Source organism: Crassostrea angulata, chromosome 5 (assembly GCF_025612915.1).
Source record: "Crassostrea angulata isolate pt1a10 chromosome 5, ASM2561291v2, whole genome shotgun sequence".
In the NCBI taxonomy this organism is placed as follows: domain Eukaryota; kingdom Metazoa; phylum Mollusca; class Bivalvia; order Ostreida; family Ostreidae; genus Magallana; species Magallana angulata.
In genome coordinates, this window is record NC_069115.1 from 3,438,081 (window position 1) to 3,452,500 (window position 14,420).

General features: G+C 35.1%; 2 protein-coding genes across 2 annotated transcripts in view; both read left to right on the top strand.

Annotated features, from left to right (window-relative positions):
• Positions 1-252: 252 nt before the first annotated feature.
• On the top strand, positions 253-9,199 carry LOC128183124 (E3 ubiquitin-protein ligase TRIM71-like). The gene is made up of 2 exons (XM_052852019.1): positions 253-288; positions 7,294-9,199. The coding sequence occupies exon 2, from the start codon at positions 7,328-7,330 to the stop codon at positions 8,990-8,992; it is 1,665 nt and encodes a 554-aa protein (XP_052707979.1). The 5' UTR covers positions 253-288; positions 7,294-7,327; the 3' UTR covers positions 8,993-9,199.
• A 3,470-nt stretch (positions 9,200-12,669) lies between these two features.
• The window catches only part of LOC128183131 (adenosine receptor A3-like), a 4,647-nt gene continuing 2,896 nt past the window's right edge, over positions 12,670-14,420 (top strand). The window contains exon 1 of the mRNA XM_052852029.1: positions 12,670-13,952. Coding sequence (XP_052707989.1) covers positions 13,214-13,952 — 739 coding nt within the window. The 5' untranslated portion in view covers positions 12,670-13,213. The remainder of the gene's footprint in view (positions 13,953-14,420) is intronic.

A 14,420-nucleotide genomic window follows, 5' to 3' on the forward strand; every position in this document is an offset into this window, starting at 1 on the left:
GATACAAATGCAGAATCTACGGATTGAAAGTGTGCAAAGTTGAAGTTTAATTAGCTGATGAAAGCAATAAAGCTGCAAATTGTGCATCATGCGAAGGAACTAAGTCAAATCTTACACGTGTTTATGATGAGTTTTATAGGTTACACGATCAGAATTACACACATTCATACTCAGACTCACACACCAACACGATTACATATTCGGACTTACAAGTTTACATGTCTGGATTTTTGAACACGATTACCCTCCATAGTTAGAATGTAAATAATATGAACGCTAAGGAACATCGTAAGTGCTACAAATTGTGTTTTTATCCAGGAGCATAATTTAAAAACGTCAGGTCCAGTACAAGCGCTAGATCGATATGTATGTCGCTTGATTTACGAACATATATCCTATAGTAATAGCGTCAAGGAATGCTGGTCAACCAGGCACCTGGTAAACTCGGCAGAATGCTGGTGAACCCGGCACCTGGTAAACCCGGCACCTGGTGAACTCGGCACCGAGAATAGTGAACTCGGCATCCGGTAAACTCGGCACCTGGTAAACTTGGCACCTGGTAAACTCGGCATCTGGTGAATTCGGCATTTGCATAGTATTCATTTATCTCTTTGTTTCTAGACACACATTTTTAAAAAAAATTGATTACACAATGTATACGACTGTATCTTTATCATGGAAATGTCTGTTTATGAAGAAAGGTGAGTTTTTCAATGTAACTTATTACTGACGACCACATTTATCAACAGATACGAAATAATTCACTAGCTACTGGCTTAACATATATTTTGAATTGATATAATTTATGTAAGAATTTATCTTTCTAAATATGAAAATTTTATGAACATTTGCACATTTGGTTGTTATATGACCAGTTTAGTTTCATCTTGGCGCGATGTTCTTCACATTCATCAATGAGCATATCAGAGGCGCTCCCAAGCTAATTACGGTCGGAAAAAATAGGCCTAGTTAAAAGATGAATTGAGACAATTAATCCATATAACCATATTATTGCTAAATGTAGTAAAAATACTTACAATAATTACTATAGGCAGAAATAATTAAAGGAGACAGATTGAATATCAGAAATGATTATTTTGTGGTTTTTAAAATCATTTTCTTATCATGTCCTTAATTTCTTGCATTGTAGTATGTTTACTACATTTTTTTTACCATTAAAGAGCAAATTTTTCACTTGCCACTGAAATTATTGATACTGTGTGAACTATAATATGGCTTGTAGTTGTATATTCAATTAACTCACTTTGCAATTTTGTCTAATTTAATTCATTAAAATCCTTTCAAGAACAACAACGATTATTATATTCTTAGCTACATCCATCTTTTTATGCATTATGAACATAAGCACAACAAATAACAAAAACAGTAATAGCAATTTTGATTAAAAAAAAACTCAATAAAACAAAACAAGATATTTTAAATGCAGTGACAATAACAAACATACTTTATAAGTTAAAGACATTTTTACATTACAAGATGCACATTTCACGAAAGGGGGGGGGGGGGCACAGCTGTCGATATCACGATATCTGAACGAATCACATGTTCAAAGCTGGTGGTCCATAAATAGAAGAACAGCCCGTTAACAGTGTACTCGCAGTGATCGATCTTTCACAGTAGTTGTTCCAAAGCTTGAAGACACGACCTTCCACCTGTAATGTCCTCTTCCTTTGGAACCTCTGCATCTTCCCTTCAGATACCATATTCATCTGCACTGTGATGTTTGTCGCTTCCCGATGCAGAACAAGAAGAAGATAGTAAAAGGGAACCGATCCCCTGGTGACAACACTGGTGTTTAGGCGGTTGTGCCATCCCCCCACATCATTGTTCGTCCGGATGGACGTCATGAACACACTCCAGTGATGGATCTTGAAGATTGAAGAACAGATCCACGTCCTGTAGACATAGTCCATCACTGGAGCAAGAACCTCTGGTGCACGCCCATCCAGACGTAGGAATGTCTCCTCGAACTACAATTGCATGAAAATAAATACTTTTTTTTCTAATTTATATTCAAGATAATGGCAGATATGAATAGTCACAAATCTAATTATTTTTGTTGATAACATTTTGCTTATTTTTATTTATTTTATATATCTAGTTCATCCTTGCATACATGTAATACTAAATGTAATATTAGATAACATTAACTTTCTTAAAATTACTACATTTATCAAATATCTACATACTGGTGTAATTTTAGCCTGAATGTCACTACACTTGCTAAAATTCTATACATACAACTATATATATATATACACTATAAATGTGATTATTTAGAAAGAAAGAAGCATTTGTACACTTGTTTTTAAGAAAGACACACAAAAAATTATATAAAACTATACTTATGATATGAACTGCCAGTTTTTCTTTCAGGGAAAATATCCAATCATGGAAATCATTTGCAGGCAATTAAAGGATATGTTGTTTGGTACTTACGTTGGATAACTTGTAAAATGCTTTTTCAGGTGTAAACAGAATTCAATATGGTATCTTATTGTTACAGTATATTTTCATGAATTTAAATAATAGCCTTTGTGAATTTACGATATAACTTAATGCCACATTCTATATGTACCTGGTAGCCCCTTCCATGTATACTAGGAATACCCCGCTGTCATCTTGTTGTTTTAGCAATTTAAACAAGGTACACACTGGATAACACATGCTTAAGTACAGTACCTTTGATGTTGTGTATACATAATTATATTACTGTTCTATATAGGAAATAAATTGATATGTTTACAAATCTACCTTATTTCTTCGTTTTAATATTTAATTATTATATTAATCATATATATCCTCTTTGTAGTTAGTTGTTTTTAACTGCTTTTATTCACGGAATACGTGAAATTTTTGTCACAATTGCATCATGGTTTTGTGTTTCTTCGATGTTTTTTTTTATATCTGAGTTATGATAATAAAAAAATAACGAGGTTTTGTATTTCTTTTATGTTTATTTAAAGTTATGATAAGAAAAAAATATCGAGGTGCCGAGTTCACCAGATTCCTGATGCCGAGTTTACCAGGTGCCGAGTTTACCAGGTGCCGACTTCACTATTTACGCAGGTGCCAAATTCACCAGGTGCCGAGTTCACTTGTTACCACTCGGCACTTGGTGAACTTGGCACCAACATAATAGTGAATTCGGCATCCGGTAAATTCGGCATCTGGTAAACTCGGCACCTGGTGAATTCGGCATCTGGTGAATTCGGCACTTGTATATTATTCATTTATCTCTTAAGCTTTGTTTCTAGACACATATTTTTGAAAAATTTGGCAATATTAATTAATACACATTGTGGCACTTATGCGGCGTTTTTCCTTTGATGACTGGTGTACAATAATTTCCAATACTTGTCTTTCACCCGAGTAGGCGTGGCTTATCACCGTACAATAACTTTAGAATTTACAAGTTATTGTTCTGTATGAAAGAAGGCATGGTGATAGTACCTTACAATAATTTTTGAATTATTGTACACTGAAAAAAGAAGAAGCAAACTTCCACAAAACTTATGCTTTAATCAATTTCAAAACAACTCTAAACTCAAATTCTTCTCCATAAACACCTGAACTGCTGCTGAACGTCCTTGTGTAATTTTTAACACAGACAACATAAAATTCAACAACAAAAATGAAAAAAAAAAATACGTTTCGTTTAGTTTAACAACCTATCTGGCTACTAACTATACTTTAAAACTGAAACGTAACGTTGCAGTTTTTAAATTATCCAAACGGGAATTTAGGCCTCTTGCTCATGGGCTCCTCTTTACTATGGGCAGTTGCAGATGTTTCCGGAAAAACGGAACACTCGGAGATGATCCAATTCTGTTTCGTACTCTGCAAGCGTCTACGTAACGCTCATGTTCAGTAATCCGTCGAAAGCTTCCATTTCGTCACAAACTTGAGATGATGTCAAGTCGTCGATCTTTTCAATTTTGAATTCATCCTCAAGGAAATCTACGTCCATCTGTCAAAGCGGTCCAAACTGAAATGCTGCGCGAAAAATGCAGCTCGTGAAAGTAGGCGTGCCACAAATCATTTGCTGGACCAATCGTCATACAATAATTGCTGTATCTTTAAATGAAACGGGGTCGTGACCTCGTGCCCTTGCGGGCACTCGTCACGCCTCCGTTTCATTTCTAGATACAGCAATTATTGTATGACTATTAGTCCAACAAATATAACATGTATGACCTATACCGATATCATGAAAATGTCTGTTTGTGAAGAAAGGTGAGTTTTCAAAGTAACTTATTACTTACGACCACATTTATCAACAGATACAAAATAATTCATTAGCTACTGGCTTAATATTTGTTTTTGAATTGAATTAATTGATATAATTGATTATGTAAAAATTTATCTTTCTATGAAAATTTTATGAATAGTTGCCAGTTGGTTGTTTATCTGTCCAAGTAAACATTTTTTAGTTCATCCACTTTTCATGCCATTAGCCTTTTTATAAAATGCACTTTTGTGTTTCTTTTATGTTTTTTTATATCTTTAGTTATGATAAGAACAAAATAACGAGGTGCCGAGTTCACTAGATTCATAATACCGAGTTCACTCGATGCCGAATTTACCAGGTGCCCCAAATTCACCAGATGCCGAGTTCACTTGTTACCGCGTCAAATAGGTATGGGCGAGTTCGATCATTAACTAGAGTTCAACCGCGGTAGTAAGGAAAACTTATGGTGCGCATGTCTGTGTTCGAACGCACATTGGTCGATGTCTTGTTGAAAAAATGAGAAAGATGTTAATTGCCGCTTACTCATATAGTTTTATTGTTCATGGAAAAAAAAGAAGGAAAATAACTTGTAAACACATTGAATCACAAGTGTGTGCGCTAAAATTTAACAGAATGCATGCTGTGCTGATTAAAATAAGCAAAATTTGAATGTTTCGCTTTCTGCTGCAATCTTTCAACTACCTGACTAGAGACAGACCAGAGTCTCTCCGTTGGTTGTACCACGGTTCCATTTTAGTCGGACTAAAGTGAGTTCGATCTCAGTTTAGTCGAACTATGGCGACCGTAATTTGTGATCGAACTTGCTCTATATTTACCATCTGTTTTCCTACCTGAAGTAGGTTTATTGAGCTGCTCAATCATAATGTGAAGTAATCACACTTATCCACGATTCATCACACACATACTCAAACAATTGAAATGGAATGCATGTTTTTTTTTTAAAACGGCTCAAAAAGCAGCAATGTTATATGTACATATTTTCTCTGGGTTGTATTTATGAAACTCTGCAGTACAATAATAAAGGCCGACAGTTCCATGCGACTTTTTGTCTGTTTTACATAAAAAAAAAATTGCATAAAGATAGCTATAATATAAACCTATTTCAAGAAGGAAATTAATGCTATGTAGGTAAAACAAGCTTCACTCATGTAGGTTGATCTGGTGTTTATCCTGGACCTGACAGTGTTATACATGTATAGTTTGTCCCAAGATATTTATGCTGCACATTTGGACGATATTTAATGAAAATACACATACCTGTGAAAGAAGTGCAATTGGAATCGATGAAAGGGGAAATTTCCAAGATAAGTTCATTCACACATTATTTATATCCTTCGTAAAAATTGACAGGAACAAAAAAAGATTTCCTAAGGAGATTTATCATAAAAATGTTGACATCATTTTTCCATTCGGAAGTTCCTCTGAATAACTTGCACCATTTTTTCAACGTTTTCATCCAGGCGTAATTATGGCAGATGCAATGCAAAATCCCCGTAGACTTTCTATTTTTGGCTGTGTATTGAAATCTGACAAGATATAGGGGGCGTTTCAAAAGGGAAATCTTGGGATTTGTTCATACTAATGAATGAAGATTGTCTGAATCAAGAGGTATTTATAGATATCGAATAAATGAAGAAAATATGCAGCAAAAATATCTTGGGACAGACTATAGCTATAAGTTCATACAGTACATGTATTTATACATGATGAGTCAAACCACCTAATGGTGGCCTGTGTCCAACCACAGGCCACTGAATTTTTATCAATAATCCGTTAAATGTATGAGAAGAGAGATAAATATACCCTATATATATAGATACACCAAGTTTGCAACAACGATTTAACCTCCTTGCCAATTTGAGGGCCGATTATTTCAACTGCAGTGCCTGACCTCAAGCGTGCTGAACTGTTTCTGAGATTGATTTATCTTGAATTCAGTTGATTCAATAAAAAAAACATCAAATGTGCCGAAATAATGACACAGTCAAGCCTTACTTCCACCATTTCAAAAAAATCCTGCCAATGTCTGCCTCCTTGTGCTGACATCATAAAGACAACTGAATAGAGTTAGAGTTATCTACCCTTTTGTATCTTTATTATAATATTTTTTAATCTGATGTGGGATTAATTGTTTACTCATTAAGGAATTAAAATCACTTAGAATTAAAAGCAGGACTTGGCAGTTTTTTCGCTAACGGTATACAGGGTATAGTAAACAACATTTATGAGCTTTTTATTGAGGCAAAAAAGCGCCTTATAGTGGTCAGTCTATCTGCCCATTCGGCTGTCTGTCCATTCTTCCATCTGTCTGTCCATCCAATATTTCTTGTCCAGAGCATATCTTCTCTACCCTTGGCCCAATCTGGCTTATATTTCAACCACAGCGTGCCTTTGAGTAAAGGGTATGCAATGACCTTGAACTATGTTTCTTGGTCTAAGGTATAGGTAATAGTCATTATATGATAGAAATCCTTGTATGGAGCATATTTTCTCTCCTCTTGGTCAAATCATACATCTTTGATCAAAGGATATGCAGTAATCTTGAATGATGTTTGTAGGTCAAATGTCAAGGTCATACAAGATTAAGATCATATACTCTCCAGTTCACCCTTTATATTTAGATCATACTTCACATAGACAGCCTTTGGGTGAATGGTGTGTGCTGTGCAGTGACTTTGAACCAAGTCAATGTGAAGGTCATAGCAGATCTCTGTATAATCAGTTTTACACTGTAGATTATCTTCCATTTGCTTAATCTTGCTCAAGTTGAAAAAATGCACGTTTGTAAGGAGTAATAAGATTGAAATTAAAGTTCAATGCCAGCTGAAATTTTTTTTAGTTTAGTTATACAGGTCAAGATCAAAGCAAAATTCTCTGAAGTGCTTTTCATCCTATTGTCCATTCTTTAAGCGGGGCCCTTTGAGATGTGTAAGGTCACCATCTCAATGTTGTCTAGTATGTATATAAATATTACTGATTGCAGTAGGATTGAAAATTAATGATAAACATGTATATTTTAGGTTCTTCCCTGCATCAAACATAAAGGACTTGAATATGGACCCTCGAAGCAGTGACCAGAATGTGGTGCATTGTGATGTGTGTGATACTCCTGTCCCCCCACTACACTGTGACTTCCATCAGACCAATCTCTGCAAAACTTGTGTTGGGGACCATTTGTTGGATTTTTCAAAAAAACATCAGGCGGTGCCGTTTCATGACCAAGGATCTACCCCAAATTATCCAATTTGCCAATTACATGCCAAGGAGCAGTGTAAACATTTCTGTGAACAATGTGACATTCCTATCTGTGCCCCTTGTATTTCCTCTGGAGATCATCAAAGTCATAAGTTGGTAGACAATTTTTATGCCTTAAAAAGTAAAAAAGAAGATTTACGAACAGATTTGAATGAATTTAAGAATATCCTTTCTCCCAAATACCAAGAGATTGTAAACAACATCACAGTTCAGAAAGCTGATCTAAAAAATAACTCTCAGAAATTAACATCAGCAATAGACAAACATGGAGAAGTCTGGCACAGAGAAATAGACACCATTATACAGAAACTGAAATCTGATCTTGATGAAATAGACTCCAAACACCAGGCTGTCTTAAACAAACAGGAAGATGAAATCAAACACACCATTTCTGAAATCACACAGAGCATTGCAGATCTGAAGAAGTTACTTGACTCCAATGATGTCAGCCTTGTCTCTGCCTACAAATCCAGGATTGCTGAATTCAGAAGATTAGCTCCTAAACTCACAGTTTCTCTACCAAACTTTACCCCTCAGAAAAGTAACCCAGAACAACTTTACCAACAATTTGGTTCCCTGTCAGCATTCTCCATTACAACAGAGGAACATGGCTACAGCATGGAAACCTCAGAAGTTGAATCCTCTCCTCTCAAACCACTGCTTGATGAGCCAGGGATCATCTCCACCATACAGACACAGGATGATAACTTGTACTGTGTTACTTGTCACAGTAATGAAGAAATCTGGACGTGTGGTGATGAGACGATAAGTCTCTACAACCTGCAGGGGGAACTAGTGAAGTCAGTCCAAACCAAGTCAGGGAACTATCCACAGGACATAGCAGTGACAAGGAGTGGGGATCTAGTTTATAGCGATTACGATGATAGAACTGTGAACATAGTGAATAATACACGGATACAGAGAGTGATCAGACTACAGGGGTGGAGACCTCGGGGTGTCTGTAGCACCTCCTCTGGTGACCTCCTGGTTGTCATGGACAGTGATGATAAACAAACAAAAGTTGTGTGTTACTTTGGCTCCACAGAGAAACAAAGTATTCAGTACGACGACAAAGGACAACCCCTCTATTCATCTGAAGACATTAAATACATCAGTGAGAACAGGAACCTAGATATCTGTGTGTCAGACTATTGGGCCCATGCAGTAGTGGTGGTCAATCAGGCCGGGAAACTCCGGTTTACCTACACTGGTCATCCCTCTACTTCCAGGGGACCATTCTATCCATGGGGTATCACAACAGACAGCCAGGGTCAGATCCTGACAGCAGAATGGGACAACCACCGTATCCACATCCTGGATCAGGACGGACAGTTCCTCCGCTACCTTGACGACTGGGATTTTATTTTACAGCTTCCATGGGGTTTATGTGTAGACACTAGAGACAACCTATTTGTAGCTGAAAGCAGCACAGGGAAAGTGAAGAAAATACAATATATGATGTAAACATTGTGTATTGGATGTTTACATTATATGCTAGCAACGTGTGTATCATGTGTATGTAAAATATGCAAACAAACTGTGTTCATGTACATTGTATTATGTGGTTATTGTATATATTACAATGCTCAATGCAGCACAGGGAAAGTGAAGAAAATACATTATGTGATGTAAACAAGACACGTCACAATGCACCAACGTCAAAAACGTACTTATCCGCTTGACATAACGTTTGTGCACTAAATTTGTACAATTAATTACAGAAAATTAAATCATAAGGAATAAATTCAATATATATCCAAGATATACTCGTATGACCTGGGTTGGAGCAATTTACACTTTTTTATAATCTGCTTCGTGGATTATATAGCGTAAACTGGGTATACTTGTATAACTTGGGTAGACATTGAGTTCATTTCTTCAGTATTTTTTCTGCAATTTAATTGTGTCACTTCATATCACGCATGCATCGCCAAAGAAAACATTTAAGTGTTTAAAATTAAACACACTATAAGTTATTCACCGCTAGAAGAAACTTGTATCTGCTGTTATTGAAAATTTGAGGTTTATCTTGTAGATTTTAGATTTACTTTCCTTTTGTGAACTTTTAAAATGATACACAAAAATACCAAATACTGTAGCTATAGACGTGATGAGAGATTAAACAAGAGACTATACGGGGAATTTCATGGAGGACTGAGACCTCCTAGTTAGATAATTGATAGTCGTCATTAAGGATAATTTACCATTCAGTTAGTTTTGATTTAGGACAATTTACTATTCCCAGTTAGATAATCGGTAGTCTTGATTTAGGATAATTTACAATTCCCAGTTACCATTCCCAGTTGGATATTTGGTAGTCTTCATTTAGGATAATTTACCATTCCCAGTTAGATATTTGGTAGTCTTCATTTAGGATAATTAACCATTCCAAGTTAGATAATTGGTAATGTTCATTTAGGATAATTTACTATTCCAGTTAGAAATTGGTTGTCTTCATTTAGGATAATTTACTATTCCCAGTTAGATATTGGCTATTCATTTAGGATAATTTAGTAAGCATTCAATTTTTTATTCGCCTGAGAATACATGTAATTATCTGGATATGTAAAAATGCAAAAGATGTCCGTAAGATAGTAAACTACAGTTTTGTAATATGAAAAGAAGAAATTCTTTTTTAAGGTACACAAATTCTGTATTTAAGATAATACTTCAGCTCTTACGAATGTTTATGCATCCGACCTTAGCATTCACAAAGATTTGAAAATCAATGTTAATTAAATTATTTTCAATTAAGCAGATTTATTTGCTAATCTCGTATTTGATTTTTATAACCAGAGGTGGGTACATTAGCATGCAGTTTTCACAGGATGAAGTTTTGCCATTCAGTCAACTGGATATTAACTGAAAGGTATCAGTCAACTAAATATAAACCAAAAGGTCTCCGTCAACTGAATATAAACTAAAAGGTCTCTGTCAACCTTATATAAACCAAAAAGTCTTCGTCAACTGAATATAAACTAAAATGTCTCCGTCAACCTTATATAAACTAAAAGGTCTCTGTCAACCTTATATAAACCAAAAGGTCTCCGTCATCTTAATATAAACTAAAAGGTCTCAGTCAACTTTATATAAACTAAAAGGTCTCAGTCAACTTTATATAAACTAAAATGTCTCCGTCAACTGAATATTAACTGAGAGTGTCAGTAAACTGAATGTTAAAACAAGGTCTAAGGATACTAAATCTTAAGTGAAAGGTATCAATGAACTAAATACTAACTAAAAGGTCTCAGTCAACTAAATATTAGCTAAAAGGTATTAGTCAACTGAATATTAATTGAAAGTGGCATTCAACTGAATGTTAAAAAAACTCTAAGGAAACTGAATCTTAAATGAAAGGTATCAGTGAACTAAATACTAACTAAAATGTCTCAGTCAACTAAATATAAACTGAAAGGTCTCAGTGAACTGAATATTAAGTAAAAGTGTCAGTTAACTGAATGTTAAAAAACTCTAAGGAAACTGAATGTTAAATGAAAGGTATTAGTGACTTAAATATTAACTAAACGGTCACAGTCAACTTAATATAAACTAAAAGGTCTCAGTAAACTGAATATTGACTAAAAGTGGCATTTAACTGAATGTTAAAAAAAGGTCTAAGGAAACGGAATGTTAAATGAAATTAAAATATCAGTGAACTAAATATAATCGGAAAAGTCAACTGGATATTAACTGAAAGGTATCAGTCAACTAAATATAAACTTAAAGGTGTCAGTCAACTTAATATAAATTAAAAGGTTTCAGCCAACTAAATATTAACTAAAAGGCCTCATTAACTGTAAGGTCTCATTAAGCTAGATATTCACTGAACGGTCTCAGTCAAGTAAATATGAACTGAAAGGTCTTAGTTCATTGAATGTTAAGTAAAAGATCTTAGGTAACTCAATATCAAGTGAAAGTTCTAAGCTATCTAAATGCTAACTAGAATGTCTCAAATAAACTTAAAGGTCTAATTTAACTGAATATTAACTGAAAGGCCTCAGTTAACTAACAAGTATTCCTTTTAAAGGAATGATCGGTAATAATGATAAATTGATGGCTAGAAGCAATCAACATTATCAGTTGGATGTAAATAATTAAAAAGTACTGTATTTTTACAAAACATAGAATATTTTGAATCTGTGCACCATAATTTCATCAATATAAACCGTCAACAAATTAATTTTGAGTTTTATATTTTTAACGTACTTTTTAAATGTTATGTATCTTCCTTCCTCTTCTTCAGAATACTGAGTAGGGCTCTTCAAAAAGCATTAACACGTATACAAAGAAAGAGTTGTATCAAAATAATTTAATGGGACTGAAAAACATTGAATGTCATCATATAACTTGCTAGGTCGCATTATAACGTAACTTTTTTTATAAATAAAGCCGTCTTCCTAGCTACTATTATGCAACATCAGTAGATCGAGGGCAGTTCATGGAGCATCTTCTTATGATTGAGGTCAGTTCATCGAGGTCAACTCCATTGCTGAATGAATCTTTCGATCGAAATTCTTACGCGTGAAACAAACTGTGCATTCTTGAATTAACAGGCAGAACTGTATTTTATGTATGTTTGCATCTCTTAAGGTAAATGAATTGAAATAAAACCGAGTAAAATGTTATATAAATACTAATCCAAACTTCAAGTTTTTATATGAACTACTTATGCAAGCGGAATGTGTTCGCACGTGGAAGTATTTGCCGGATGCCTCATGTGGACACAACAGTGATCGGCCGAAGACGATCACAAAAAGATGCGGTTAACTGAATGTTTATTGTAATGTATCATTAAACTAAATGTTAAGTAAAATGTCTCAGCTGAATGGTAATCCATAAGTCTAAGTTAACTGAATGTTAACTGAGCTTTCTCAGTCAACTAAACATTTACTAAAAGGTATCAGTCAATTGAGTGATAAATGAACTGTCTCAATCAACTTAATATTATCTGAAAGTTTGCACTTTACTCAGATCAGCAGAGTTTCACATTGTGTTTAAATTAATTTGGGACTGCCTTTGGCTTTAAAGAACAATAATCTTTAAGAAAACAGTCAAAGCAATATGATTTTAAATAAAGATGAAACATTTTTTATTAGTCAATGATACACATTCGAAGTCTTTGATTGTCCATGTGGTTTATTTATTAGGTGCATGTTTCATTAAGCTACCTGGTGCTCCATACCTGTAAATACCGCTGGCGTGGAATCAATCTTTGAAGCTCATTCAATTTACCATGTAACATTTTCCGACAATGAAAATGGAAATGAAAAAGAAGTTTCGCTTCATCCAGCAAGGCTTAATGAGAGAGTAATGAACGTCCGGTAAGGCGGGTAATGGCGCTTGATTAATGGCGAGGTTTCTCTAAGATCAGGCGTCTTCGATCTGGGACCATCATCATAAAGTGACCGATTTAATGACACGATAATTTGTTAAAATCAACATCACTACTGACGATGCTCACTTTGATATTTTCACAATTTTGGTAGAGCGATAAATCGTTTTCATTACCACATTATTTTAAATCTTTCTGGTGCTTATCAAACTTGTCCTGAATCTTGGAATAGAATGCTTTCCTTCACGGATGTGTTTGTGATATTCTAGTATATACCCATCCAACGAAAGACATTTATAATGTAGCCTCGAAAACCTCATGAGGGAAACTCTTCGACCTACAACTCAACAACGATGATTGGTTTCTCAACTGGGTATATCATTGTCAATGTCATCTGTACTATCATCGGCCTGGCGACGATCCTCTGTAATTCGCTGGCCGCCATGTTGATATTGAAGAAAAAACGTCACTGGGACAACTCTTTGACCTTCATCCTTCACCTATGTATCGCAGATGACTTCGCTGGTGTGCTGATACTTTGGAACGTAATTTATAATATCAACGGACACAGAAATTTCTTCGAATGCGTTTTCCGAAGTTCCGCCATATCCGGTGTGATTTTCACTTCTTGTTTTGTTCTGCTGGGACTGAGTGTAGACCGGTACATCAAGATCACAGCGCCTTTCCGGTCCGCCCAGCTAGAGAATGGGCGATGGGTAAAGGTGTACGTCGGCGGCCAGTGGGCCTTGTTTTTCACCGTGTGCCTCGGTATTCCTGCATTGACCTGGATAAATCACGTCATTCCTTACTGTGATTGCGGATTCTTCATCGTTTTAAAAAGGGAATATCTGTTGGCCTTGACATCTTTTATAGCCTTTGCCCTGTTATGCCAGTGTTTTATCTATGGCCATGTCTTTTATATTGCTATGTCAAAGGGGAATCTACAGTATGCTCTTTACAGCAGACATAAGTCGATCTTTAATGGCAACGACAAACTAAAGATCCAACCTTTCCCTAGCAGACAGGTCCTCAGGACAACACGGGCGGTCCTATTTGTATGTGGACTTAATCTTTTGACAAGTCTACCCGTCGGTAAGTACTTAAACGGGCATAGTCACGCTTTTTGTTTAATTCTACATTTCTAATATCAATAATCACAATGATTAAATTAAGGATTTTTAATGGTCAGCCAAAAATGTTACCATCATTATTGAAGAAATCAGCAAGATATATAGCTAATAGTTCTTTTAAACAGAACATCGAGCCATGTTTTTGTTCACACCTAGGTTGCTAATATCTAATAAAGAAATGTTTACTCCGCATCTCGCCTTTTACTTGGAAAATAATGGTAAATTCTTACAAATCATTAGGAGTACCTTAATTCAGTAATGTTAACATTAAAATGGAAAAGTAAAATTTGAAGAAAAAATCCCGTAACCATTTTCTTTCAATAAATATTACAGGAGAAAAACGATTCTTGATACAGATGTGAAGAAAATAGAATTAATTTGATAGTGTCAATGTGTTCAAATGAAATAATAAAAGGAGTATTCTGTCATT